Source organism: Pongo pygmaeus, chromosome 14 (genome assembly GCF_028885625.2).
Source record: "Pongo pygmaeus isolate AG05252 chromosome 14, NHGRI_mPonPyg2-v2.0_pri, whole genome shotgun sequence".
NCBI classification, from domain to species: Eukaryota; Metazoa; Chordata; class Mammalia; order Primates; family Hominidae; genus Pongo; species Pongo pygmaeus.
In genome coordinates, this window is record NC_072387.2 from 25,636,531 (window position 1) to 25,663,542 (window position 27,012).

At 43.1% G+C, this 27,012-nt stretch overlaps 2 protein-coding genes across 5 annotated transcripts in view; one reads left to right on the forward strand and one right to left on the reverse strand.

Moving 5' to 3' along the window:
* The window catches only part of MPHOSPH8 (M-phase phosphoprotein 8), a 66,129-nt gene extending 48,807 nt beyond the window's left edge, over positions 1-17,322 (forward strand). Inside the window, exons 7-15 of the mRNA XM_054447211.2 lie at positions 2,763-2,888; positions 2,969-3,057; positions 5,469-5,609; positions 6,815-6,901; positions 10,177-10,331; positions 12,135-12,289; positions 14,142-14,269; positions 15,104-15,187; positions 15,732-17,322. Coding sequence (XP_054303186.1) covers positions 2,763-2,888; positions 2,969-3,057; positions 5,469-5,609; positions 6,815-6,901; positions 10,177-10,331; positions 12,135-12,289; positions 14,142-14,269; positions 15,104-15,187; positions 15,732-15,773 — 1,007 coding nt within the window. The 3' untranslated portion in view covers positions 15,774-17,322. The remainder of the gene's footprint in view (positions 1-2,762; positions 2,889-2,968; positions 3,058-5,468; positions 5,610-6,814; positions 6,902-10,176; positions 10,332-12,134; positions 12,290-14,141; positions 14,270-15,103; positions 15,188-15,731) is intronic.
* A 1,939-nt stretch (positions 17,323-19,261) lies between these two features.
* The window catches only part of PSPC1 (paraspeckle component 1), a 105,468-nt gene continuing 97,717 nt past the window's right edge, over positions 19,262-27,012 (reverse strand). For 2 of the 4 annotated variants that reach the window (XR_008493459.2, XR_010123477.1), the window contains 2 exons: positions 21,553-21,652; positions 19,262-19,526 (listed from right to left, as the gene is read on the reverse strand). Coding sequence is in view for 2 of the 4 variants with exons in the window: in XM_063650551.1 (XP_063506621.1) it covers positions 21,629-21,652 (24 nt within the window). In the remaining 2 variants the exon portion in view is untranslated. Of the gene's footprint in view, positions 21,653-27,012 lie in introns of all 4 variants that reach the window. The other 2 variants (XM_063650551.1, XM_063650550.1) reach the window with 1 other exon arrangement.

Genomic DNA, 27,012 nt, shown 5'->3' on the forward strand with positions numbered 1-27,012 from the left:
ATTTCAGCTACTCAGGAGGCTAAGGCACAGAAATCACGTGAACCTGGGAGGTGGAGGTTGCTGTGAGCTGAGATTGCCACTGCACTCCAGCCTGGGTGACGGAGTGAAACTCTGTTTCAGAAAAAAAAAGAAAACAATTTTAGAAATTTGTCATTTTCTCCAAACTGGTCTATAGCATCACTGCAGTTCTAATCAAAATCTCAACATAGTTTTTCATGGAATTTACAAATGCTCATTCTAGTTTATGTGGAAGACTCAAGAAGAGCCAAAGCCAGTTGTCCCAGTAAGTAATTAAAACCTGCTATATCAGCCTGGTGATTCATTATAGCATTTACTTGGCACAGGAGGGTAGGTGAACTAGCGCAGCAGGGTAGAGACCTCAGTCTGGCGGTGCAGCTCTGATAGAGGACAGAGGACGGGGCATCATGGATGCACATGGGGAGGATGCCTCTTCTCACTGGTGTCAGAACAGACGATTATTCATGTAGCAGAAGCCCCTTACCTGAGAGTCAAATCCTCATGGAGTGAGGCCCTATTAAGGAGGATATTTAGATGCTAGGTGTTTAGAGATTAAGGCTAATATCTTTATGACCTTGAGGGTAGGGAAGGATTTCTTAAGACACAAAATGTTCCATAAAGGAATAAAATGATAAAGTTGACTGAACAAAATAAGTTCCATTTAACAAAGCTACCATTAGAAAGGGTGAAAAGACAAAGGATCACTACCCAGAATATAAAGAACTCCTGCAATTTATATAAAGCTCATTAGCAAGCAAAACCAACTGTGTATTTCTTAGGGATATGTGTATTTATGGCAAAGCTATGTTGAAGAAGAGCATGAGAGACGCGGACTGCAGATGTAAATGACACCGTGCAGGGGACAGCTGTGGGAGGCACAGGCATGTGCCCCCGAGCAGTTCTTGTGACCACAGAGCACGCTTCATTGTTTCACTTTGTGACATTCATTCCTTTTTATATGTATATCGAGTTTCTTATTAAAAATAGAGAAGGCCGGGCACGGTGGCTCACGCCTGTAATCCCAGCACTTTGGGAGGCCAAGACGGGCGGATCACGAGGTCAGAAGATCGAGACCATCCTGGCCAACGTGGTGAAACCCCATCTCTACTAAAAATACAAAAATTAGCGGGGAGTGGTGGCAGGCACCCGTAGTCCCAGCTACTCAGAGACTGAGGCAGGAGAATCACTTGAACCTGGGAGGCGGAGCTTGCAGTGAGCCGAGATGGCGCCACTGCCCTCCAGCCTGGGGACAGAGCAAGACTCCATCTCAAAAAGAAAAGAAAAGCATATCAGGTCCAGAGGCAAGACCCACACTTGTCAGGAATGAACATGGGTTTTGAACCAGTTTGCTTTGTTAGAGACCACAATCTGAGCTGCAGCTCAGCCTTTCCAGTGGTTCTGGTCTAGGCATGCTCTCTGTTCTTACAGCAGTCCTGTGAGTTCGGTGGTATTATCTCAGTTCATAAAGACCTCATCTGTTCTGCTTCCACAATCTTTCCACATTGCTTCCTCAGTGATGGGATGGGTCATGGGGCATAGCAGGTGGGGGCTTCATGGGGGACTCAGACACCTGAGTAAGAAGACCAGCTCTGCCACTCACTGGTGTGTGTCTCTGAGCAAACCCTGGAGCCTCTCCCAGCCTCTCTGATCTGTAACATGTCTCCCCTTACAGGTTATTGTGTATGGAGGAAATAAATCCATTCATGTAAATAAGTTAACATGTCTTATGATTGCTAGTGGCTTTCACTGTTACCATTGCTGATAGACCTGGAATGCTGCACCAGGATGGACAGCCCAGAGGCTGTGCTGTTTCTCTGCTGTCAGCTCTCAGAGTTAGCAGAAGTGTTAATTTGAGTTGAGGGCTTCGGAAAAGTTCTTCATTTATTGCATATGTTTTACAAACTTTATTTCTGTGGCAAGGCCATCTGCCTAACATCATCTATATAGTTTGAGGAACTGGTTTCAGGTGAAAATCCTTTAACTGTACCATCAAGTAGTTCTGTTTTTCACTTGTAAAAAAAGCACATAACCATTGTGAATTACTCCCAAATGAGCTGCACTGAAGTCTGTGATTGATTGCAGTGGTGATAAAGGCTGAAACATGTGTCCTCGGTTTTCCCGTGCCTGTAGGTCCTGTTGGGGAGGACTCTAGCAATACCTCACAGGGGGTTGGGTGTGGGCCAGGGCACCGTGGGAGCAGGAGGCTTCCAGACGTAGGGGCCTGAGGGAGTCTGGAAGGATCCATAAGCAGTGCCTTTGACTCACATGCTGGGATAGCTCACACGCTGAGAATAGCTTTATCTGTACATGGTTGGAAGCAGCGTATGTCCAAGAAGAATGGTGTAAGGGAGAAAAGTCACATTAGAATTGCATTTCCTCTTACCAGATCCCCGATCCCTCCTTCGTTTGAGCTACTTAGTCTTAAAATTCCTCCTTCGCTATTTTACAATGACAGGTTACCCATTATCTTTATGCCTTCAGAGTACCATGGCTTCTAAATGTGGATCGTTCATATTACTTCCCAAAGAAAATTGGGGATTTTATCAATTAAAAGACCCCATTATACAATGACTTGTGTTAAAAGTATACATAAAGCTTTGGTTAAGACACCACAAATTTCATAAACAACAATGTGGGTTTTTTATACTTCAGACAAATGTACGTTAACAAGGCCGTTGTGTGTTCAATGTGGGTTTTTTACACTTCAGACAAATGCATGTTAACAAGGCCGTTGTGTGTTGCAGATGGCAGGCAGCAGATCCTGAGCTTGGGCATGGACCTGCAGCTGGAATGGATGAAGTTAGAAGATTTCCAAAAGCACCTTGATGGGAAAGATGAGAATTTTGCTGCAACAGATGCAATTCCAAGTAGTGAGTAGTTTTGGAAATACTGAAATCCCTTTCACAAATCTAGATTTATAAAATCTAACTTATTTTTTCTTTCATTTTAGATGTGTTAAGGGATGCTGTGAAAAATGGGGATTATATTACTGTAAAAGTTGCACTTAATTCAAATGAAGAATATAACCTGGACCAAGAGGTAATATGTCGTTGAAAAATCTCATGAAAGGAAAATGGAAAGTAACACTTGAAAGAATTCAGTTTAACTTTTCATTTATTTTAATTACAAAAGGCTGGGCATGGTGGTGCACACCTGTAATCCCGGCACTTTGGGAGGCCGAGGCAGGAGGATTGCTTGAGCCCAGGAATTCAAGACCAGCCTGGGCTCCATGGTGAAACCCCAACTCTACAAAAAATACAAAAATTAGCTGGACATGATGGTGTACACCTTTGGTCCCAGTTACTTGGGTGGCTGAGGTGAGAGGATCTCCTGAGCCTGGGAGGTCAAGGCTGTGGTAAGTGGAGATCACACCACTGCACCCCAGCCTGGGCGACAGAGCAAGACTCCGTCTTAAAAGAAAAAAAAAAAAAGTAATGCACGTTCACTTTGTAAAATAAAAAAATTGTAGAACCCTATAAATGTACAATTATAGTCCCTTTAATTCCAACCCCCTCCCCCCTAAAAGTGATGGTTTGGTTATGGACTACCTGTTTTGTATGTGGTTTACCCTCTGCCACTCTGAGAGCGTAGAGCGAGACCATTTTCCTGTGGCCATTTGTGTTTCTTTGATGGTTGTCCCATTTACAACAACGGTCCATCTCTCCTGCTGTAGCTGGGGATTTTTCATACTGATATGTATGGATTTTTTTTTTTTTTTTTTTTTGAGATGGAGTCTCGCTCTGTTGCCCAGGCTGGAGTGCAGTGGTGTGATCTCAGCTCACTGCAAGCTCCGCCTCCCAGGTTCACGCCATTGTCCTGCCTCAGCCTCCCAAGTAGCTGGATACAGTCGCCTGCCACCTCGCCCGGCTAATTTTTTGTATTTGTTTTTTTTAGTAGAGATGGGGTTTCACCATGTTAGCCAGGATGGTCTCGATCTTCTGACCTCGTGATCCGCCTGCCTCCACCTCCCAAAGTGCTGGGATTACAGGCGTGAGCCACCACGCCCAGCCATGTATGGATTTTTTAATGGAAGCATATTGACCCTTTCTCCCTAGATTTTAGGTTTGTGTTTGAGTCTTGTATTGCTTGGAGATTTTTAGTTTTAGGCAGTCATATCTGTCAATCTTTTACATTTATGGCTTTTGGGTATCTTGTCTTGCTTAGAAAATATTTTTATATTCTTTAGTTTTTTAGCTTAGCTGTGGATTTTTTAGGTTTAATCCTTTGGGATTACAATTCACAAAATTATTCGATTTTGATTAAAATTGCATGAAATAATATAGATGGAGAATTGACATTTTTATTTACATTTTGCATCTTCTGTCTAGGAACATGGTAATTCTACATTCACTCAGCTCTTCATTTATATCCTTAAGCAAAGTTCTATGGGTTTTTTCATTCATATACACATTGCACATTTCCTATAGATGTATGCCTATATGTTTTATAATGGTCATTAGAGTCTTTTCTCATTTACATTTTGTTTTCTAACTGGTTATTGCTTGTCGATGGTAAAGCTATGGATGTCTTTGTACACATACGTGTGTGTGACTCTAGTTATTTAGTGAAATTCTTATAGTTTTTAAGTTACTTGTTTTGGATTTTCTAGGTAGAAAATTTGATCGTATGCCCCCCAAAAATTCACTGTTCATTTTATATGGTGCAAACTTTTCATGTGCCTTTAGGATTTAATACACAAAACAAAAACAAAGAAGATACAAAAATGAGAGCTGGGCGTGGTGGCGTGCACCTGTAATCCCATCTACTCGAGGCTGAGGCAGGAGGAGTGCTTGAGCCCAGGAGTTTGAGACCAGCCTGGGCTGACATAGCAACACCCTGTCTCAATAAAAAAGAAAGAAAGAAAAACAACACCAACAAAAAAAATTGAAGCATTCCTTGGAGATATTGTGGGTTTGGTTCCAGACTGTTGGAATAAAGCGAGTCACAAAAATTTGTTGGTTTCCTGGTGCATATAAAATTTAGGTTCACACTATACTGTAGTCTAAATGTGAATAGCATTACATCTTTTAAAAACCCTATATATCTTAATTTACAACACTTTATTGCTAAAAAATGCGACACAACAACACAAAATGAGCACATGCTGTGGGGTAATGATGTGAATAAACGTGCTTGTGGCAGGGTTGCCACAAACCTTCCCTTTGTAAAAAACACGGTCCCTGCGAAGTGCAGTAAAGCAAAGCTCAGTGAAACAAGGTAGGCCTATAGAGGAAAGTTGTAAAGTTTTATGCAAACATTCATATGTGAAAGGATACTCTAAAAGCTAGTAGCTTCTGATGGTTGGGATATTTTAGTGAAAATCCTAAATAGATGCCTAAATCAGTGCCTATTAGTGATTTCACATTGAAACATCTCGAGTGAGAAGACTTGGTTCTGAAATTGTTCTGACTAAAGATTAACACGTTTTTTATTTAACAAAACCAACACAGGATTCCAGTGGAATGACACTGGTGATGCTTGCCGCTGCGGGAGGGCAGGACGACCTCCTGCGACTCCTCATCACAAAAGGTGCGAAAGTGAACGGTCGGCAGAAGAACGGGACCACCGCCCTCATTCATGCTGCAGAGAAGGTTTGTGGCTTCTCATGCATCAGTTTCAGAGCTTTCATGGTACTCCTGCCAATGGACTGAGAGGATCTCTTTGGTAGTGAAATATAGCAGTCACACGGTCACATCGCTTTTTTATTTTTTTTTTTTAGACGGAGTCTCGCTCTGTCGCCCAGGCTGGAGTGCAGTGGCACGATCTCGGCTCACTGCAAGCTCCACCTCACGGGTTCACTCCTGCCTCAGCCTCCTGAGTAGCTGGGACTACTGTCACCTGCCACCACACCCGGCTAATTTCTTTGTATTTTTAGTAGAGATGGGGTTTTACCATGTTAGCCAGGATGGTCTCGATCTCCTGACCTCGTGATTCGCCTGCCTTGGCCTCCCAAAGTGCTGGTATTACAGGCGTGAGCCACCGCGCCCGGCTGTCACACAGTCCCATAGCTTTTTAAAAATTTATTTTTAGAAATAAGGTCTCACTCTGTCACACAGGTTGGAGTGCAGTGGCACCATCACAACTCACTGTAGCTTCAAACTCCTGGAGTCAAGCAATCCTCTCACCTCAGCCTCCCAAGTAGCTGGGACTAAGTGTGTACCACCACACCTGGCTAATTTTAAAAATTTTTTTGGAGACATGGTCTCACTGTGTTGCCCAGCCTGGGCTCAAGTGATCCTCCTGCCTCGGTTAAAGTGCTAGGATTACAGGCATGAGCCACCGCACCCAGCTGGAGTAACTTTTTAATTTCATGTTTCAGTTGATCTATGACATGGAATGAATGGATTTATCATCAGTAGTACATTGTAATCACATTTCAAAATGTGATTTATCTCGTTGGAAGTAATTTATATTAAAATACTCGGATTAAAGTACTAATATTAATTTTAATCTTAGATAATTTAAAATTTTTTCAAATGGTATTTGTATTCCTTTCGGTTAATTTAATTGAAATGTTTCCATATATTATCTTTTTAAAGGATTTATATGCAGAGGTTCTTAGGTTGGAGCTAGCGGTTCCATTCAGGTAGCAGTTGCTGGCAGCACAGTGAGTGGCCACATTTGGGCCTCTGTGGGGTGGGGCTCACCTCCGTGACCCCACGGGAATGCTGCAGCCACAACCACTTGTGATAGAACCTGCTGGGTATTTTTCCTGATGACTAAAAATTTCAAAATATCTGAAAACTGTCTTTCAAATAATTTGGGAAATTAAATTTGCCTTTTTTTCTTTTCATAGAACTTTTTAACAACAGTGGCTATTCTTTTGGAAGCGGGAGCTTTTGTAAATGTCCAGCAAAGCAATGGTGAGACCGCACTGATGAAGGTAAATCCCTCCTGCGGGTCGTCCCTTTCTTCAGTACGTTGGCAGGTGCTCGTGTTGGCATCTGCCACTGCCAGGCACTGTGCTGGGGACTGAGAACAGAGTGGGTACCAAGACAGTCTTGGAGTCCAGCCGCTTGCAGGGGAGAAGGAGAAGCGGGCTGGCAGGGTAGCAGTGAGAGCTCAGCGTGGGCAGTGGTGTGATCAGAACAGGCACAGAGAGCCATGAGGTCACAGGGAGGTGCTCCGAGCTGGGCCCTGGGGACCCTGACAATCCTTAGGGTGGATGAGGCAGGTGCCACACTGTCCTAAACGGCAGTCAAGTCAGCCGGGAGGGAACACTCCAGCCGCAGCTGGAGCAGCAGGGAGGCTGCTGGCCTTGAAGGTGCAGGCCTGGGGGTGGGACGGAGTTCCTTGTGCACTCTGTGTGTTCGTCATGTTATGTTGGTGAATTTGTCGCCTCGGGCTTGTTCCTGTATTCTGGAACGTGGTTTGCAGACAGGTTTTGAGAGAAAGGTCAGCAGTTTGGCATTTGTCTTAGGGGGCCCTGCCAGGTCTGGTTGGTTCCTCTGCGGCAGTTGTGGGTTCCTGGCCCAGGATGCTGTTAGGATATAGCAGGTCCAGACACCCAGTCAGTGGTGGCCGGCTCAGCTTCCCATGGGCACCTGTCCTCTTTCCTTCCTGGGATGCTTGGCTCCATGTAAGCCATTGAGCCAAGTGGGGGCCTGCCCACAGCGCCCATTCCAGCCTCTGTCCCCAGTAAGCAAAAGAGCACAGCCAGGCCCTGGGTCTGCAGGGCACCTGGCACCAAGTCTCACTGTGAACCCTCTTCTGATGGCCTGGACCACCTGTCCCTTGTCCTCCTGCCGCATGAGGCCCATAAACAGTCTCCTTCTGTCGCCCGGGCTGGAGTGCAGTGGCACCATCATGACTCACTGATGCCTTGGCTTCCAGAGCTCAAGTGCCTCTCACCTCAGCCTCCCGAGTAGCTGGGACTACAGGTGCGAGCCACCACACCCAGTCATTTTTTTTCTTATTAGAAACAAGGTCTCACTGTGTTGTCCAGGCTTGTCTTGAACTCCTGGCCTCAAGCACTTTCCTTTTGGTTCATGGAAATGTTCATTTTGTTTGGGAACCTGAGGTTTGTCTTTGTTTCCCTTCATTTGTTTCTGTGGTTGTCTTGTGTGGAGCAGAGGTGGCCTCTGCAAGCATCATCTTGGTGACAGATGACCAGGTGTACCCTGAACTGCAGCCACGCAGGTGCATTTAGAGCATGAGAGAGGTGGGTGGGCACACGAGCCCCCCATGCCAAGCCTTAGGGAGTTCGTCCTGAGGGCACTGGGGAGCCACAGCAAGGTTGAAGCTGAAGAAGGGTAGACTTGGATTAGAGCGTTTTCATTTGTGTATTTTAATGCTTCTTAGTACAGAAGGGGCATAGATTGAGAAGAAGATAGTTTGCAAACTTGTTGGGAGGGTCTCCAGATTACGTGAAATAACAGAAGTCTGTACCTCGGGAGTGGCAGAAGGGATGGAGTGGGTGAGGTGCCCACTTGGTAAGAGCTTGGTAACTGGAGGTGACACCTGGGCATCCCATTTCCTAAGTTGGGGCACGGGTGGCACAGCTGGGAGAGTTGGGCGTTGGGTCGTGTAGATGCCACCTCTGTACATTTCACAGGGACATTTAGGCTCAGGAGAGAGGTGTGGGCTGGAGGTTCAGGTTTGTTGCTGTCCAGCTCTGCAACAGTGACTGTAGCCATAGGTTGAGAGTAGGGTCATCCATGGGAAATTGGAAAGGAGAAAAGGGCCATAGATGGAAAGAGGCTGCATGGGGAGAAGCAGAGGAGGAGGAGGAAGTGGTCTGCGGGCTGGCAGCACCTCCCCCACACAGCTGGCAGAAGGCAGGCAGGAGTGCCCCGGGTCAGCACCTCAGGGCTGTGTGCCTTGCTGAGGTACATGCGTTGAGTTGGGGAGTGGGGTGCAGAGGGGAGATGGCTCTGGAAGTGGGTTGGGGAGGGCGTGGCATTTCTTCCCTGAGCGGACATGTAGCACTTACTTCACTGGGTCTGAATTCAATAGACTGCCTTTATCTGCCATGAGGTTTATTTAAGTGTTTGTTCCTGAAAAGCTGTATTTTAATTGCTTTCAGGATTTAGCATGTTGAAGGTTTTTTGAGTTTTAGAATGAGAAGATGTAAACATAGTGATTTTCAGAAATTAAAATAAAAACCTTTTCATCTGAGGAAAAAGTGTATAACATTGGTCCTTACCAGAGTGGGCAGGTGCAGAGGGACTGCCCTTGCCTGTCACTGCAGGCTCTGTTGGTCCCAGAAGGGCCTCTCACCCTCCCCGTGGCTGCAGTGTGGGCCATTCGCTCTGTCCCGAGCCTGTCCTGGATGGCGTCCCCAACCTCTGCACTGGACGCCCAGGGTAACAACCAGAAAGGTCTCAGGCATTGCCCAGGCTCCGCTGATGGCAGAGCTCCCCCTGCCAGAAGCGCTGGCTGACACCATTGTCGGGGTGGTGTGGCGGTTCCTCCTAGGGCTGCGGGAGTGCCACTGCTCCTGGAGGTTGCTCTGCAAAGTGACGCTGCTGCCCCAGCATCTGCCTCACAGGGTAGGGAGGCACAGGCACCCTTATCCCCTTTTCACAAATGGAAACGTGTGACTCAGAAGAATTAAGGGACTTATCTGAAGTCATGTGGCTAATAAGTGACAGAGACACTGCCACAGCTCCATCGTAGATTTGCAGATTCAGATTCGTATCTGTGCTTGGGTTGTCTCCTTTAAAGCAGCAGCTGGGGACATTTTGAGGTGGTTTTGTGGTCCTGAGAGGTGTTTTTGAGATTCCTGAGACAAAGCTGTCTACAGTGAAGGCCAGGCTTGCGTATCTCTGTGCCTCTGCTGAGGGGCTGGCTCACGGGGGACAGCGTGGCATGGACAGAGGGCAACAGGGGACTGCTTAGCAAGGCCTGGTATCTGTTCTGTCTTGGGACTGAAGCATCCTTTTTGAAGTTGCCCATTTCCTGAAAACTCAGTGAAGATATTAACTGAACGTAGCACACAGATTTTTATGTTGGCCCGAGTCAGATACTCCCCACTTGCATTTAAGCAATGCTGTGTGACTCCTAACGCTGTGCCCTGACGGGCCCCAGAAGTTCTCTATCCTTCTTTCCTGGCCTGTGCCCTTTCTGCACAGAACCCCCAGGCGTGTATGGAGAAGGGACCAGCACCCATGCCACAGTTTACAGCTAAGTAATGTTACTCCTTTTTACCTGGCATAGGCCTGTAAAAGAGGAAATTCAGACATCGTACGACTCGTAATTGAATGTGGAGCTGACTGCAATATTTTGTCAAAGCACCAGAATAGTGCCCTGCACTTTGCGAAGCAGTCTAACAATGTGCTTGTGTACGACTTGCTGAAGAACCATTTAGAGACGTAAGTGAGAAGCGACTGTGCCATGGTTAAGTCCCATGTCATGCATCTGTTTATGTGGACACATTATAATTGGAGTGGCCTGTGTGTAACTGCTCCGAAAAACATCCAGCACAAGTCCTGATGGTTTTGTTTCCAGTAGATCACAGATTTAATAAATGGCATATGAATTATTTTTCTGCAAGTTATTTAACTCTCAAAAAATTTCAAACTTAACACTGGCCTATCTGGGAGTATCTTCCTTAAATATTAAAGTACGCTCTTAATTTGGTTGGCAAAGGTTTTCTTAAAAACATTTAAACTTGGCCGGGCGCAGTGGCTCACGCTTGTAATCCTAGTACTTTGGGAGGCCGAGGCGGGTGGATCACTTAAGGTCAGGAGTTTGAGACCAGCCTGGCCAACATGGTGAAACCCTGTCTCTACTAAAAATACAAAAATTAGCCAGGCGTGGTGGTGCGCACCTGTAACCCCAGCTATTCAGGAGGCTGAGGCAGGAGAATCACTTGAACCCAGGAGGCAGAGGTTGCAGTGACCTGAGATCACACCATTGCACTCCAGCCTGGGCGACAGAGCAAGACTCTGTTTCCGACCCCCGCCACCAAAAAAAGAAAGAAACTTTAAACATTTGTCTTTCTTTTTAATAGACTTTATTTTTTGCAACACTTTTAAAGCACAGCAAAGTTGAGTGGAAGGTACAGATTTCCAAGCCTCCCCACCGCCATCCTCCCCGACTGTCGAGATCCCAGTCACCCACAGTGGGACATACAGCTGGGGAACCTACAGGGACATGGCATAATCCTCTGGAGCGCAGCATTGACATTAGGGTTCACTCGTAGTGTTACACATTCTATGAATTTGGACAAATACATAATGACATCCATCCCTCATCACAGTGTCATACAGAGTAGTTTCACTGCCTTAAAAAGCCTGTGTTTTCCACCTCTTCATCCCTCCCTCCCCCAGCCCCTGACAACCACCAGTAATTTAATTCCTTCATATTTTGCCCTTTCCAGAACAGGTGGAATCACACATTATTTGGTCTTTTCAGGTTGGCCTCTTTCATTTAGCAATAGGCATCCGAGATTCCTTCCATGTCTTGATAGTGCATTTCTGTTTAGCACTGACTAATATTCTGTTGTTGGTTGTCAAGATTTACTAGTTTATTCAAGTTCATTCTTTTTCAAATAAATTCTAAATCATATTTTGTTTTATTGCAGGTTCATACTTATAACACAATTTAGTATTTCTATCACTTAAGAACTCTTTTGGCAACACATATCAGAAACTCGCATATATCAGACAGTAGCAAACTCAAGGCGGTGTTTACGTAGCAGGTCTCGGGTGGGCCTCTGGGACCGCGCCTGTTGCACTCAGTGCTGCTGATGGCTGCAGTCCCGACTCTTCTGGTCACATGGGGTGTTTGCATAGATCCAGCAAGTAGAGTGACCCACTTTCCTGATTTGCCTAGTACTGAGGGGTTCCCCTTTCTGATTTTCCACTGATTCATTAGACAACTATGTATTAAGCATAGACTTTGTGCCAGGCACTGTTCTAAAGGCTGGAGAGATGGAAATGGCAGTGGGGGGAAGAGACTTGCCCTCTTAGAACTTCAGTTCCACTGAGATGGACAACAAGACAGATAACACGGGTGTCAGGTGCCAGGTGGAAGTACAGCTGGAAAGCGGAGGCAGGCAGAGCTGCAGGTCTTTGGAAGGTTGGCCTGGGAAGCCCTCACTGGTATTCGACGGGCTGGTGGTTCTTTTCTACATTAATGTTAACAACACGTACTATTTTTTTTTTTCTTAGACTTTCAAGAGTAGCAGAAGAGACAATAAAGGATTACTTTGAAGCTCGCCTTGCTCTGCTAGAACCAGTTTTTCCAATCGCATGTCATCGACTCTGTGAGGGTCCAGATTTTTCAACAGATTTCAATTACAAACCCCCACAGAACATACCAGAAGGTAAGCCTATGCCTCCCTTCACACTTTTCTATGTGAAGTGTGACACTATATTAACAGATTTTTAGACAGAATCCTTTCTTTGAACAAAACTTTAAGGAAATTCCGTTATGTGTAATAATTCTGCAGACCGGTTAACAGTAGAGCCACTCTGGTGGAAGACACATCCAGCTGACACCCCCATCCCTGTTTTAACACCCATATAGAGCATGGAAGTTAGGTCTTAATAATCACACTAGTTCTCAATGAGTTTTATTAAAATTCAGCGTCAAGATTCTAAGCCTAGAATGTTTTTTCCCTGAATTTTATTGTTTGTAATAGTCTTTGTCCTTTGAAAAAGAAAAAAATAGTCTTGCCCCATAGTAAAGCTGAGTGGAAAGAGATGGAGAAGCCACTTTCCTCTCTAGCCTCTGCTCGACAGACCCTCTCTAGGCAGGGCTGCGGCTGGCCCTCTCTACACGTGGCGCCAGGCAGACGTGGAGGCAGTGCCGTCTGCTGAGGGGAGGAAGCCGGGCTCTGGCTTTTTTTGCTTAGAAACCCCTGTTCCCCATTTTGTAAATGGTTTGTATTCATTCCTGGAAAATGTGTTTAAGAACATATAGCCCTGCCCCTGAAAGAGCCATTTGTAATATCTTAGTGTTGAGAGAACTTACCAGGTTTTTGTTGTTGTTGTTGTTGTTGTTTTGAAATGGACTCTCCCTGTCACCCAGGCTGCAGTGCATGGCATGATCTTAGCTCACTGCAACCTCTGCCTTCTGGCTTCAAGTGATTCTTCTGCCTCAGCTTCCTGAGTAGCTGGAACTACAGGTGCCCACTGCCACGCCTGGCCAATTTTTGTATTTTTAGTAGAGATGGGGCCATGTTGGCCAGGCCGGACTCAAATTCCTGACTCAGGTGATCCGCCTGCCTCAGCCTCCCAAAGTGCTGGGATTACAGGCGTGAGCCACTGTGCCCATTCAATAATTTACAGTTTTGATTATTCAGGTGGACCATCTGCATTGCCAGGTAGGAGCACCAGAGAACGATGCCCTGAGCTGGCCCTGGTGAACCTGAGCCCCCAATGACATCTACAACTGCTGGGCCTGCAGTTTTCTCAGCATGTGTACAATGTCTGCATCCACCAACTTTTTTTTTTTTTTTTTTTTTTTTTGAGGAGTCTCACACTGTTCCCCAGGCTGAAGTGCAGTGGTGCGATCTCAGCTCACTGCAACCTCCACCTCCCAGGTTCAAGCAGTTCTCCTGCCTCAACCTCCCAAGTAGCTGGAATTACAGGTGCCCACCACGATACCCAGCTAAATTTTGTATTCTTAGTAGAGATGGGGGTTTCACCATATTGGCCAGGCTGATCTTGAACTCCTGGCCTCAAGTAATCTGCCTGCCTCTGCCTCCCAAAGTGCTGGGATTACAGACATGAGCCACCGTGCCTGGCCAATTTTTGATTATGTATTAATCAGAAAAATTGGAAGGGGCAAAAGAGTATGTGGAAGAAAATGGAAAACCACTCAGGCCCACACCCAAAGATGCCCACCACAGGAATGTCCCTGGGACATGTGCACATTCAGCAGCATTGTTTAAATACCAGTTTAATAACTTCAGTGTAGAAAATCATACGTAAGTCTTTTCCAGGAACTGTCAGTAGAGATTACTTGGGCAAAAGGTAAAAAGAGTTCTGTGGTTGAAAAATGCCAGGTGACGCAAGCTTTGAGAGGGCCAGCCTCCTCTGAGCCTCCAGGCAAGAGTGGGTGATGCCTGTCTGACCAGGCCCAGCTCAGGGGCCCACTTCCATCTGGTGTTGAGTGTTCCTCTGGGGGCTGAAGGTTGCATTTGAAGTAATTCACACACCTCCCGTTTTCAGGCTCTGGCATCCTGCTGTTTATCTTCCATGCAAACTTTTTGGGTAAAGAAGTTATTGCTCGGCTCTGTGGACCGTGTAGTGTACAAGCTGTAGTTCTGAATGATAAATTTCAGCTTCCTGTTTTTCTGGTAAGATACTCTGTATTTCACTACTGAAAAGTACATTCTTCTAATCAAAAAGCACAGATGACTTAATTTTAAATTCCTGTATCTTAATAAAATATAAGCATTCAGAAAACGATCCAGTAACAGTGGTTGGGAATGAGGCAATACCCATAAAGTAAAATTATCCTGTTTTGTCAGTGGGAATTTTTCCTGCTTATTTTTTGCCTTAAATTGTGCTCACCATACTGTCTTGGGGCCAGCATTGTTCTGAATATAAATTCTTAATGATCTCAAAGATTCTTTGTACATAATTACTTTGCCACTTTTAGAATTATTTCCTTGGACTGAATTAAGTAAAATTTGCTAGATATAGACATTTTAACACTTGTACTGTATATTGCTGGGTGCATTCTAATCCAGCTTCCCAGATTGATTCTGTCATTTGTATATTTTTAATAAATCAAGGGAAAAATAAATCACCTTTTTTTTTGAGACAGGGTCTCGCTCTGTTGTCCAGGCTGGAGTGCAGTGGCGCAGATCACAGCTCACTGGAGTCTTGACTTCCCAGGCACAAGCAATCCTCCCGCCTCAGCCTCCTAACTACCTGGGACTAAAGATGCATGCCACCACATCTGGCTAATTTTTTGTATTTTTTGTAGAGACGGGGTGTCACCATGTTGGCAGGCTGGTCTCAAACTTCTGGGCTCAAGCGATTGGCCGCCTTGGCCTCCTCCACAACATCTTGACTTATGAAATAAAAAATTAAACTTATCTATGATTCTTTTACATCATTGGTGTTTTAAGGGTTTCTGGTTTAAGTTTGAAAACACTGACTTTTTTTTTCTCTTTCCATTGTAGGACAGTCATTTTGTTTACTCATTCAGCCCTGTTGCAGGTCCCAATAAACTCTTCATAAGATTGACAGAAGCACCCTCTGCCAAGGTGACAGTCCTTTCTTCACATTTAGTGTCACTACTCAAGTTGTTGCTCCAGATTACTTTATCAACATTAGAAAAGAAATTCCAAGAATCCTGGTGTACCTGTCCTAGAGACAGGCACTCCCTAGGGTAGTGATGCTAGGTGCACCGTCTCTCAGTCTACAATGTGTTAGACATAATAATGCGGCAGGAAAAGGACTAGGTTGCAGCTGAGAAAAATGCCTCTCTAGAGGATGGAGCCATCTGAATCATGATCTAGGCTTTGGTATGGAATTGCCAAATGTATGTCTTTAGGCCAGTCCCTGGCCTCTCTTGTATGAAAGGAAGCTGGACAAAATAGTCTCTCTAATAAAACAGTAATATAAAATTATGAGCACTTGGAATTATTTCTTGAATTAAAATGGCAATGATCTAACAATGTAAATTGATAAGCAACTTGAAAATATTGCCAAATAATAGAAGCAAATGTTGGCCATGTGTGGTTTTTTTCTTGTAAGAGAGGGGAAATCTGGATCTGTACTGACACCTGTGTTCTTTTCTTTCAACAGGTTAAGTTGCTGATAGGTGCATACAGAGTGCAGCTGCAGTGACCACACAGAAGGGACTGGGCGGAGTTCTCTTCAGACCGATTCCTATACTCTCTTTGACAGCAGTTTGGAATTCTTCTAGCACATCTATGTAAAGTTTTGTCTGTAAACCTCTTACAGTTAAGCCTGTTGTCTGTTGTAGTCTGTAAGTTGCGACATAGCTGTGTCTGTGCCAGTATGCCGAAATCTCAGTGCAGTATCCAGACTGCGTATTTCGGTTTTTCCACAATGTGGACAGTACATATGAGGATTATTTAAGAAAATTAAAGACTTAACTTTCTTTTTTCTGGAGATGGAGTTTCGCTCTTGTTGCCCAGGCTGGAGTGCAATGGCGCGATCTCGGCTCGCTGCAAGCTGCGCCTCCTGAGTTCAAGTGATTCTCCTGCCTCAGCCTCCTGAGTAGCTGGGATTATAGGCACCCGCCACTGCACCCAGCTAATTTTGTATTTTTAGTAGAGATGGGGTTTATCCATGTTGGTCAGGCTGGTCTTGAACTCCTGACCTCAGGTGATCTGCCCGCATCCGCCTCCCAAAGTGCTTGGATTACAGGCATAAGCCACTGCACCCAGCAAGAGTTATTTTCTTAACTTGAAGTTTTCTACTAGCCCTGGTGAACTTCTGTGCTTAAAAAAAAAAAAAAAAAAAAAAAAAAACAACGAAAAATTCAGTTCTAAAACATTTGCTTACAGCAAGGGAGCCATGTTATCCAAATAAAAGTGTGGGTTTGCTGCCCTTGAAAGGGTTGGGAGGCCTGATCTTTTTCTAGTAGACAGTTGCCACACATTCCCCAAGCACAAAAGGTGGAGATGGCAGTCACTTTGTAAATGTGCTGTAGTCACTTATCTTTTCAAAGGGTAACAAGAGAATCTAAGATGTAGTAAGAATATAAACCAGTACACTATGAGACCTAAAAAAGAATATTAAATGTGAACTTTTAGCAGGGTGTGGTGGCTCACACCTATAATCCCAGCGCTTTGGAGGCTGAGGTTGGAGGATTGCTTAAGTCCAGGAGTTCGAGACCAGCCTGGGTAACACGGGGTGGAACAAGCCTGTAGTCCCAGATACTCGGGAGGCTGAGGTGAAAGGATTGCTTGAGCCAGGGAGGTCAAGGCTGCAGTGAGCCGTGAAAGGCCACTGCACTCCAGCCTGGGTGACAGAATGAGACCTTGTCTCAAAAAAAAAAAAAAAAAAAAGTTTCTTGGAATCTGTACGGTTTTTTTGAAAAGCCAGACCTTGTGCCCTTGTTTTGAACACCGACTGGGAAGATGGGGCTTAGGTAACAGCCAAGCCTGGCTGTCAGCCGTGTGGGAGCCACCACCCTGTCTGGGAAGAGTTCCTGCTTCTTGTATGGCAAGCATAAATCAAGCTCAGTCTGGGTTATGGAGAAGTTGAAAATTGTTTTGTTCCTCATTAGTTTATAATTGTATGAAATACGATTTTAATGAAAGCTTTTCAGAATTCATGTTTGTGTAGATACTTCAGAGAACCATTTTTACTTTACATCCTAAAACTGCCTTTTCCTATGGTTTTGTCAATAAAACACTATGATGTTGGTCTGTTTCCTTTTATATCTCAAGTCTCAAAACTTTAAAAGACAGTAGATATTTGTGGTTTTCTAGCTAAATGAGGGCCAAGATTGGACTTTTTCAACTAAATTGAATCATGTAGTATATCTGATTTCACAGCTTTCTGGGGGAAAAGGAAGGATTTGAGTTAGCAGCAGTGCAGGTCAGGAGCAGTAAAGAAGACAGTAGGAGTCCAACTACAGATGTGAATGAACAGCCTCAGAGAACACATGAGAAGGTGACCTGCTGTTTATCAGGAAGGCAGGGCTGTCTAAGATACAAACCAAATAGGAATCGTCAAATAGTTCAAATTATCGGGGGGAAAAAAGCCTGAGCAGTGATCCCTCTGGAAAACAAACAAAGCAGTTCTCAGGCAGCACCTTACCAAAAGGTTTATTGTAACATTTAGAAGTAAGTACAGGTCAAGGTCCAGGGCAACCTTGTGTAGTGCAAAGTGTATGCAGCACAGCTTATGTGACTGAGGACATATGCCTAGTCGTGTCCGGATCTCCTAGTCTTTTCCCCTGGAAAGCTATGAAGTCAGATATGGTACTAGTACATGATTCAGTTCATGGCCTAGGACATAGGTGATCTCAGGACTAAGATCACCACAGATGGGATGCATGGCTGTGGCCAGACTCGCATCATGGCCTCTGCCATTATTCCTTTCCACTGTCTACTTGGGTAAGGACAACATAACTTGGCTATTCAATTAACTTACTAGCGGCAGCACTCAGATCTAGTTGGCTGTAATGGCTGTAGCAGAAAGTACATTACACGTTCTTTTGTCTGTTCTGCCAAAATAGGGATTCTGATAATGTTGAATAACTACAATTAGATATGAGGAGTTTGGTTTCAGTTCAGAAATATAGAAAAACGATTCCATTTTTATACACTATCCTCGCAAGTCAATCCTGTATTGATTCTTAAATGTGGAGAATCTTATTCAGTAGAATGATCAGGAGAGTCTATTTGAAGCTCAGGTGCTACTTCTGAGTTCCGCTTGTACTGCATTGTATGCATTATACTGGGTAGCTTTGAAAGTGAAGCACCCTCCCAAATGAAGCCGACTGTTTGTTTGTTTGTTAATGAGAATATACTAGTGCTGGCCAGGCTTATAAGGCACTCAGCATGTGAACCAGGGGCCTGACGAAGCACACACTATGAAAGGCTGGATTGGATGCCCAGAATGAAAACAGTGGAGCTCAAGGAGGATGACTGATTGATTAGCAAAACAAGGAAAAGCAGGAGACATACAACAGACTGAAATACCTGGGTCACAAAATGACAAAGGCTAAAGAAGTTCGAAATGTTTAATACTTCATGCAGTTAACATGTTTCAAAGCTTTAAGTAAGTCTGAAGTTTTAGACTTGTCCCAAATCCTTGCTAAGTCAAGACCACTATGGAATTCACACTGCTTTCTATAGACTTCCACTGACTTGCAGCTAATGGTCCTTACACAGCAAAGCTGGGATTTCTAGATGTCTCCTTCCAGGTTCAGAAAAGCCTCACTAGGAAAGTGGCAAGACTGTGAAGACAAGGTTCACAATTCAGTCAAATGGAAACAAGATCACGAAACAAGATCAAGGACTCATCTGTCCGCCTGGCACCACTTTAGTTTTGAAGGTGACGCCACCACGCATCCCCGCAGCACACACTCCCTGTGCCGACTCCCGCTATTTGCTTGCCTGAGCCAGTTCATGCTTCAGTAAGAACGATTTTTCTCCCAACAATGCCAGTTTTCTTATTCCCAATTTTGAGAGTTGACCCAAAATTGTGGGCTATGAGGGATGGTTTTTAAAACTCCTCTAAAGGTTCCCAGGCACAGAGCGTTGAAAAGGAGGGATTTGTTGGCTATTCTGAATTTGTGCATTGCTGCCATACTACTTCCCAACACGAACCAGCAAGACCACCACACCAAGGAGTAGGTAACATCTTGATTTAATTTACAAATAAAAAGCCAAAACTCTCGATACAAAGGAAAACTGCAGTTTACACTTACTCTGGAGATCATTTTTAACCACAGAAAATGTGCCCCTGTAGCATGGTTTTAAATGGAAAGTGCTATGATTGCCCAGACATCCATAAACTGCTTGTATGGAGTAAGAAATTCATAAATGAAGTAAGATTTGTTTTCTGTCTTGTTTCTCCCAGGTCACGAACAGGATATTCCCCATAAAATGTTTTGACCTGGAAAAGAGACAGAGTCTTCACTAGTAAACAGGATCTAATCTCCATAGTATATTTTTCTAAAGAAACAAGAGCTTTCAGTCCTAAAGTAATTTGCTAGACTGGAATCACTGACCAGCAGACCTAAATTCAAGGTTCAATATTAAGATTGTTGAAGGAGGAAACTGTCATGGAAATGGCTATTTCTTAAATCTTTATAATAAAAGCAGATTCAATGTCACAAGAATTAAATATTTGGCATTTTAATAATTTTACTTTCTTTACATGTTTACTTTTCACTGACTTTGTCAGAAAGTAAAATCTATAAAAGGAGTTACTTTAACTGAAGTAACAGTATTCATATATTTTAACCAAAATTTAGAAATCCTAAAGTTCCAACGACAGATCTACCTGATAAGCTTCTAGACTCTCCCCTTCATTCTTTGAAGGTCACCGAATGCCACAGGCTTCATCTAGGCCACAGATAGCTTATGTACACAATCTTTTTCCTTTCCCATATATTTCCTTACCCATATATGAGATGCGTTCTTTGGATTTTCAGATACCTACATAATACAGCAATTTGAAAGTTTAATTTCAATAAAATCTCCATAGACTATAAAATTATTCTCTAGTTTCCATCCTCAAAATTTCTGTTGCATAGGCTGAGGGTGTGGCTTGAGAATGTGCATTCTGAAGCTCCCAGATGGCGATGCTGCTGGTCTAGGGCCAGGCTTGAGAACCAAAGCCTGAGATTAACTTTCTAGAGCTGGGTATAGTATGCAAAACAGCTGTCACATTTTTGTGCTGCATGAGGTGTCAGATACTTTGAAAAGGTAAAATTTCTCAAAACTACAGAATACATCACTGCATCTCAAACCCAGTGCACACAAATCCTAGAAAAGAAACGTCTTCATTAGTACACAGGACCTAATCTTCACAGTTAAAACAGACTTTTCGACTTGCAGGACTCTGTGTCCTGTGTGGGAGACACTTCATTTCCAAGAAGCTCTCAGGCAACACTGTCACTTCTAGTCCCCAGAACACTTGTAGCAGCAAGAATAAGACACAATAATGTTTAGTATCACCAGACAAAAGCTAGAAAAGACATACACTTAATACTTTCTGGATCTATTAGGATGACAATGTACCCATGGGAATTTTGTCATAAAGTCGGCATTAATGTTTCAATAATATTTTATGAGTGACATAACAAAAGAACCGAAAAATTGTGACCCCTCTCCGAAAAAGTAGAAAGCAGAGGAGGAGGAATGGATCCATTTTTAAGATTACATATTTTCCGGCCGGGCGCAGTGGCTCACGCCTGTAATCCCAGCACTTTGGGAGGCCGAGGCGGGCGGATCACAAAGTCAGGAGATCGAGACCATCCTGGCTAATGTGGTGAAACCCCGTCTCTACTAAAACAAAAAATTACCCAGGCATGGTGGCGGGCGCCTGTGGTCCCACCTATTCGGGAGGCTGAGGCAGGAGAATGGCGTGAACCCGGGAGGCAGAGCTTGCAGTGAGCCAAGATCGTGCCACTGCACTCCAGCCTGGGCGACAGAGCAAGACTCCGTCTCAAAAAAAAAAGAGATTACATATTTTCCAAAGGAACACAAGTTTAAAATTCTAGGTTTGGAGGTCATTAAAAATCAATAGGAAATTTTTTTACAAAGACCTTTTTTTTCTCTCTCCTCACTCCGAGACCTCTATGTCATTTCCCCTCTTAGTCCAGTTTTACCTGAAGACAAATCAATATACGCATTACACCAGTGAGGAAGGAGGAGGGTAAGGCAAAGCTAAGAGTCCCCTCTAGCCCTGCTGACATGTGATGCCAGGGTTTCCTACGAAGACAGGCCAAGCTATAGAGGCTTCAGCTTCAGCTATAAACTGTTCATAAATATTCTACTGACTCAAAACACTGGGACCATTACGTATGTTCATTACCGTCCACAGAATCAGAATCAGGAAGAACTGACTAGAAAAAACTAGGAAGAAGTGAATACTCAAGGATCTGTTAGAAAATAATGAGCAGATACAGACTGACCTGAAAGGAAGTATGATTCCAGTTCTTCTGGTCTTAACTCTTCTGAATTACACTGCAAGCTGAACTTCAGGTAACTTCAGCCACATTTTCTTCTATCACCCTAGAAATACAATGAAATCAGATTTAGCCTTTTTAAAAACTGATTTCAATAAACAATGAGAAAAATCAGAGTTAACTCATTTCGTAAAGTTCATAACAGTAATTGAGGTTTCGATGCCATGTAGTGCTGCGTGCTCTGATTATTTCCATTCAGTAAGGATTTTCTTTTTAATTCAAAATACTCTCCATTTCCTCAAAGAACATCAACTGACTTAAAATTCAGCTTCATTTTATCTTCTACAGTAAACAGTATTAAGTCCTAAATACCAAATAATTTTCAGATCTGCTAATAATTTATTAAGAATTTAATTGGCTAAGTCCCTCATTTCCACAGGCCCTCTTGTACAGATCGTTGATACCTCAGCACAACACAGCTTGAAACCTTGTATTGCAAAATCCCACAAAGGATCCTCACCTCCCACTGTGTCTGCAAAACCGTATTCCACTTGTACCAAGGCAGGGAATACCAATGTGTGTATCGTGCTCCATCAGAAAAAGACTCTTACCCTAGTAAGACCTTGATCAACATTCTTCAAAGAGCACGTACCCAAAACATTTCAGTAGAGGACAGGTTTATGTGTACAGTTATCCTTATATACGTTTTATAATATGCCTGAAATAGTCATACAGTCATACACAATTGTATTTTGGGACACATAAACATACAGCTGTGTGCTCAATTTTCAACTGTTGGGGGTCCATGATCCAAAAATAATTGGAAATCATTACCCTAGATCAGTGTTGTTAAAACCCATTTGGGACCCAATTTGCCTGAGAACTGGATGAAGCCCGAAACTGTCCCCCCAAAAAGTGTATGTGAAATACGTATGCAGAAACTGTAGACAAGATTATGCCTGCAAGTAAAGGGGATCCACAGACACCCTAATGCACCCCAGTAACCCAAGAGGAACCACGGGGTCCCTGTAATCAAATCTGGAATTTTTGTGTTTGTTTTGAGAGGGGGTCTCGCTTTGTCACCCAGGCTAGAGTGCAGTGGCGTGAACATGGCTCACTGCAGCCTCATCTTCCCAGGCTCAAGCAATCCTCCTGCCTCAGCCTCCCAGGTAGCTGAGACTACAGGTGCGCACCACCACACACCCAGGTAGTTGTTGTATTTTTTGTAGAGATATGATTTTGCCATGTTGTCCAGGCTCGTATGGAACTCCTGAGCGCAGGCAATCCTCCAGCCTTGGCTTCCCAAAGTGCTAGTAATACAGGTGTGAGCCAACATGCCTGGCCTGTAAGTATTTTTTAAAACAAGGCATGGCATAAATGAACAAAAAATTATTTTTTATATATTTCCACCAGCAATTGGCTTTCTACCTACTCTTGTATACAAGCTCTGAATTTATAGACTCTGTATCCTTATATTCACCATGAATTGAAAATGCAGTTAGAAGCCAGGTGCGGTGGCTCACGCTTGTAATCTCAGCACTTTGGGAGGCTGAGGTGGGCAGATCACTTTAGTCCAGGAGTTTGAGAAGATCCTAGACAACATGGCAAAGTCCCGTCTCTACAAAAAAAATACAAAAATTAGCCACACATGGTGGTACATGCCTGTAGTCACAACTAATTGGCAGGCTGAAGCAGGAGGATCGTCTGAGCCCACGACGTGGAGGTTGAAGTGAGCTGAGATCACACCACTGCGCTCCAGCCTGGGCTACAGAGCAAGACCCTTTCTCAAAAAAAAAAGAAGGAAAAGAAAATGTAGTTAGGCCCCCAGTGGTTGTGTCTATACTGAACATGTATAGATTTTTTTCCTTGTCATTATTCCCTAAACAATATAGCTCTATAGCATTTACACTGTATGAGGTATTATAAGCAACATATAATTTAAAGTATACAGGAGGATGTACATGGGATATGTGAAATACTACAGTATTTTATATCAGGAACTTCAGGATCTGTAGATTTCATGGGGGCAGAAGCAACCTCCCAGGAAATGGAGGAACAACTGTTTATGCCTTTGGTACAGTAAAGGCTGACAATAAAAATAAACAGAACCATAAACCAAACTGGACAACAGTGTCACTTAATCCTTCTCAGTAACATCAGGATTACTAAAAACTTTAAGCATTCTCAGCTTCTCAAATATGTGAATACTCAATTTATAAACCATTACTAAAACCTAGAAAAGTAATTTCCAGAATTTAGCCAAGTTTTAGTTGTCAATATTTAATTTCAATTTTTAAATTTTTATGTATTTATTTATCGAGATGGAGTCTCACTCTGTCACCCAGGCTACAGTACAGTGGGGTGTTCTTGGCTCACGGCAACCTTCACCTCCCGGGTTCAAATGCTCCTCCTGCCTCAGCCGCCCAAGTAGCTGGGACTACAGGCGCACGCTACCACATCCAGCTAATTTTTGTATTTTTAGTAGAGATAGGGTTTCACCATGTTGGCCAGGCTGCTCTCAAACTCCTGACCCCAGGTGATCCACCAGCCTCAGCCTCCCAAAGTGCTGGGATTATAGGCATGAGCCACCACGCCCAGCCCAATATTTAAGTTTTAAAAGGGTCATTTTTTCTTATTACTTCTATTCAATATTTGAAAAATTACTAGAGTTCTGTTTAAACTGGTCTTACAAAAAAAGTGACAAGGCTGATTGTACATTGCATTGTAATCAACCCTAATAAAACCATCACAATGAGCTACTACACATCTATTCAATGATACTCATAATATGGATTTCAAAATATGTGAAGTCCTAGAAAGCTAAGACAAAGACAGCACTTAATATTTCCTCATTCTGAAGAACAGCATCTCCATCAAAGTGATACTGCCTAATATGAAAAAAAACCCAATAATCAAATTAAAAGAAAAGGTCTCCCTTAAGTGAAATCCTAAAAGTATAACTGTAACAACTATATGATACCATCTTGAACACACAGGTGGTCTGTCTTTTATTTCAGAATAAAATTGGGTCACTAAGAACTGCACACACATTAACAGGGGATTTTATCCTCATGCCAAAACATTTAAACAAGAGCGAGTGAAAAAGGCCCCTCTAACCACCCCCTAAGATTGAATAGAGACATTTTTCATATAGTCAGAAATGTCAACAGTCAATACCACACATACTTTTCTATGACTTAAAGAATAAAACATTAAAACACAAGGCCGGGCACGGTGGCTCATGCCTGTAATCCCAGCACTTTGGGCAGCCGACACAGGAGGACTGCTTGAGGCGGAGTTTGAGACCAGCATGGGCAACATAGCAAGATGACTCTACAAAACATGTAAAAATCAGCTGAGTGCGGTGGCACACACAGGTCGTCCTGGCTACTTGGGAGGCTGAGATGGGAGAATCACTTGAGCCCGGGAGCTCAAGGCTGCGGTGAGCTATGATCATGCCACTGTACTCCAGCCTGGGTGACAGAGTGACACTCTACCTCTAAAAAAGAATAAAATAAAATGTAAAGATATTTTTAAATACAGAAGCCCCATTCTTTTGAGAATGGTAAACTATGTGATAATGGATGTAACATTCTCCCAGCCTTTGAGTAAAAGAAGATACTCTTTTCCCTGAAGACACAAGGTCTACTATTATTCATGTACTACATGTTATATATTATGTAATATATAAATTATATATAATAGAAGTAAGTCCTAAGGAATGAATATATAAAATACAGATAATATATGATCTAATGAGCATGGAGGCTGAGCTGTTCAAATTACAACATATGAATTGTAAAACTTGAAGAAACAGGATTTTAACAATGGCATATGTTGAAAGATGCCTAAAAGGCAAGGATTTCCTGTGAGGCAGACACCTGTTGTGCTGAGCCACAGGGACCAGCATTCTTTTAACCAGCATGTTCACTGTTCAACAGCAGGGTTTCCTTTCGGAGAAAGGTACGCTCAGATGTCTGCAGATTTTGGAGGGGTAGGGATTTCCATGTTATCTAACATAACCACCAGAGAAATCTTATACCGAGGAGTGTTTACAACTGAATATGATCCTTTGCTTTCATGACAAAGGCACAGACCACAACACTGGATGCTACAGCAATAAAGAAACTAAATGCTATTACAAGCAATTCATAGCTGTCAAAATATACAGGATTACCTTTCACCAAAGCTGCTCTATTCTAGTGTTAACTGTAAGATTCTCTTTAAGCAACAAAGAATGTATTTTCAACAGACAGTATAAAGAAATAGTGAAGACTCAGTGAATGATATAGCAAAAGAATAAGGCAAAAAATTCAAAAGCCAACATTTTCCAAGAAAACTTGAGAAAATGCCTATGAAAGCAACAAACATGAAAGAACTTGACAACAGATCCACAAGGTCATACTACTTTTTGATGTAATATAACCTCAATAGATGAACAAATTATTTAACATATTAAAATATAATTTCAGTTAATTGGTCAACTAGATGATGTTTTAATAAAAAAGTTGTATCTTTCAGCTGATATTTTGTAAGAAGCAAAAATCTGTAATATGAACATTCAATTCTGGATTCCCAATATCATCTGGCTTTTCAGAATTCTAATAAAGCTATCTATGTTTAAACTCATTTTTACATTCACAGATTATACATAGGTCAATGAGTTTTAACACCAAATGGCAAAGAAACCACAAAAGCTAGTTAAATAGCAATATGGGTGTACGGTGATCAAAGAAAAAGCAGGAGTACTTTACAAAGCAGGTGGCTGAATGGCAAAAAAAAAAAAAAAGTATATAAAGGGTACTCAACATCAGAAGTTATCGGAAAATATTCACAATGTAAGGCTCACTAAAAAAAGTTATGAGGAAAAGCAAATTAAAACCACAATGAGATACATTCACTAAAATGGCTAAAATGAACACGACTGACAGTATGGAGTGTTGCCAAGGATGCGGAGGAACGGAAATCTTATACATTGTTCATGGGAAAAGAAAACAGGACAGGCACTTTAGAAAATTACTTGGCAGTTTCTAAGAAACATATTAATAGAACCTGCCCTAGACTGACAGTATGGCTCACAGGTGTCATCCCAGCACTCTGGGAGGCCGAGGTGTGAGAATCACTTGAGCCCAGGAGTTCAAGACCAACCTGGGTAACACATAGTGAGAGACTCTCTCACTAAAAAAAAAAAAAAAAAAAAAAAAAATTTGCCAGATGCAGTGGCACATGCCTGTATTCCCAGCTACTCGGGAGGCTGAGACTGGAGGATGGTTTATGCCCAGAAGCTCAAGGCTGCAGTGACCTATGATCGCACTACTGTACTCCAGCCTGGGTGACAGAGTGAGATCCTGTCTCAAAAGAAAAAAAGAAAAAGAAAGAAACTGCCCTATACTCTAAGAGTTTCTAAGAAATATAAGCTACTCTACATTTAGCAATACTGATCCTAGGAATTTTCCCCAAGAGGAA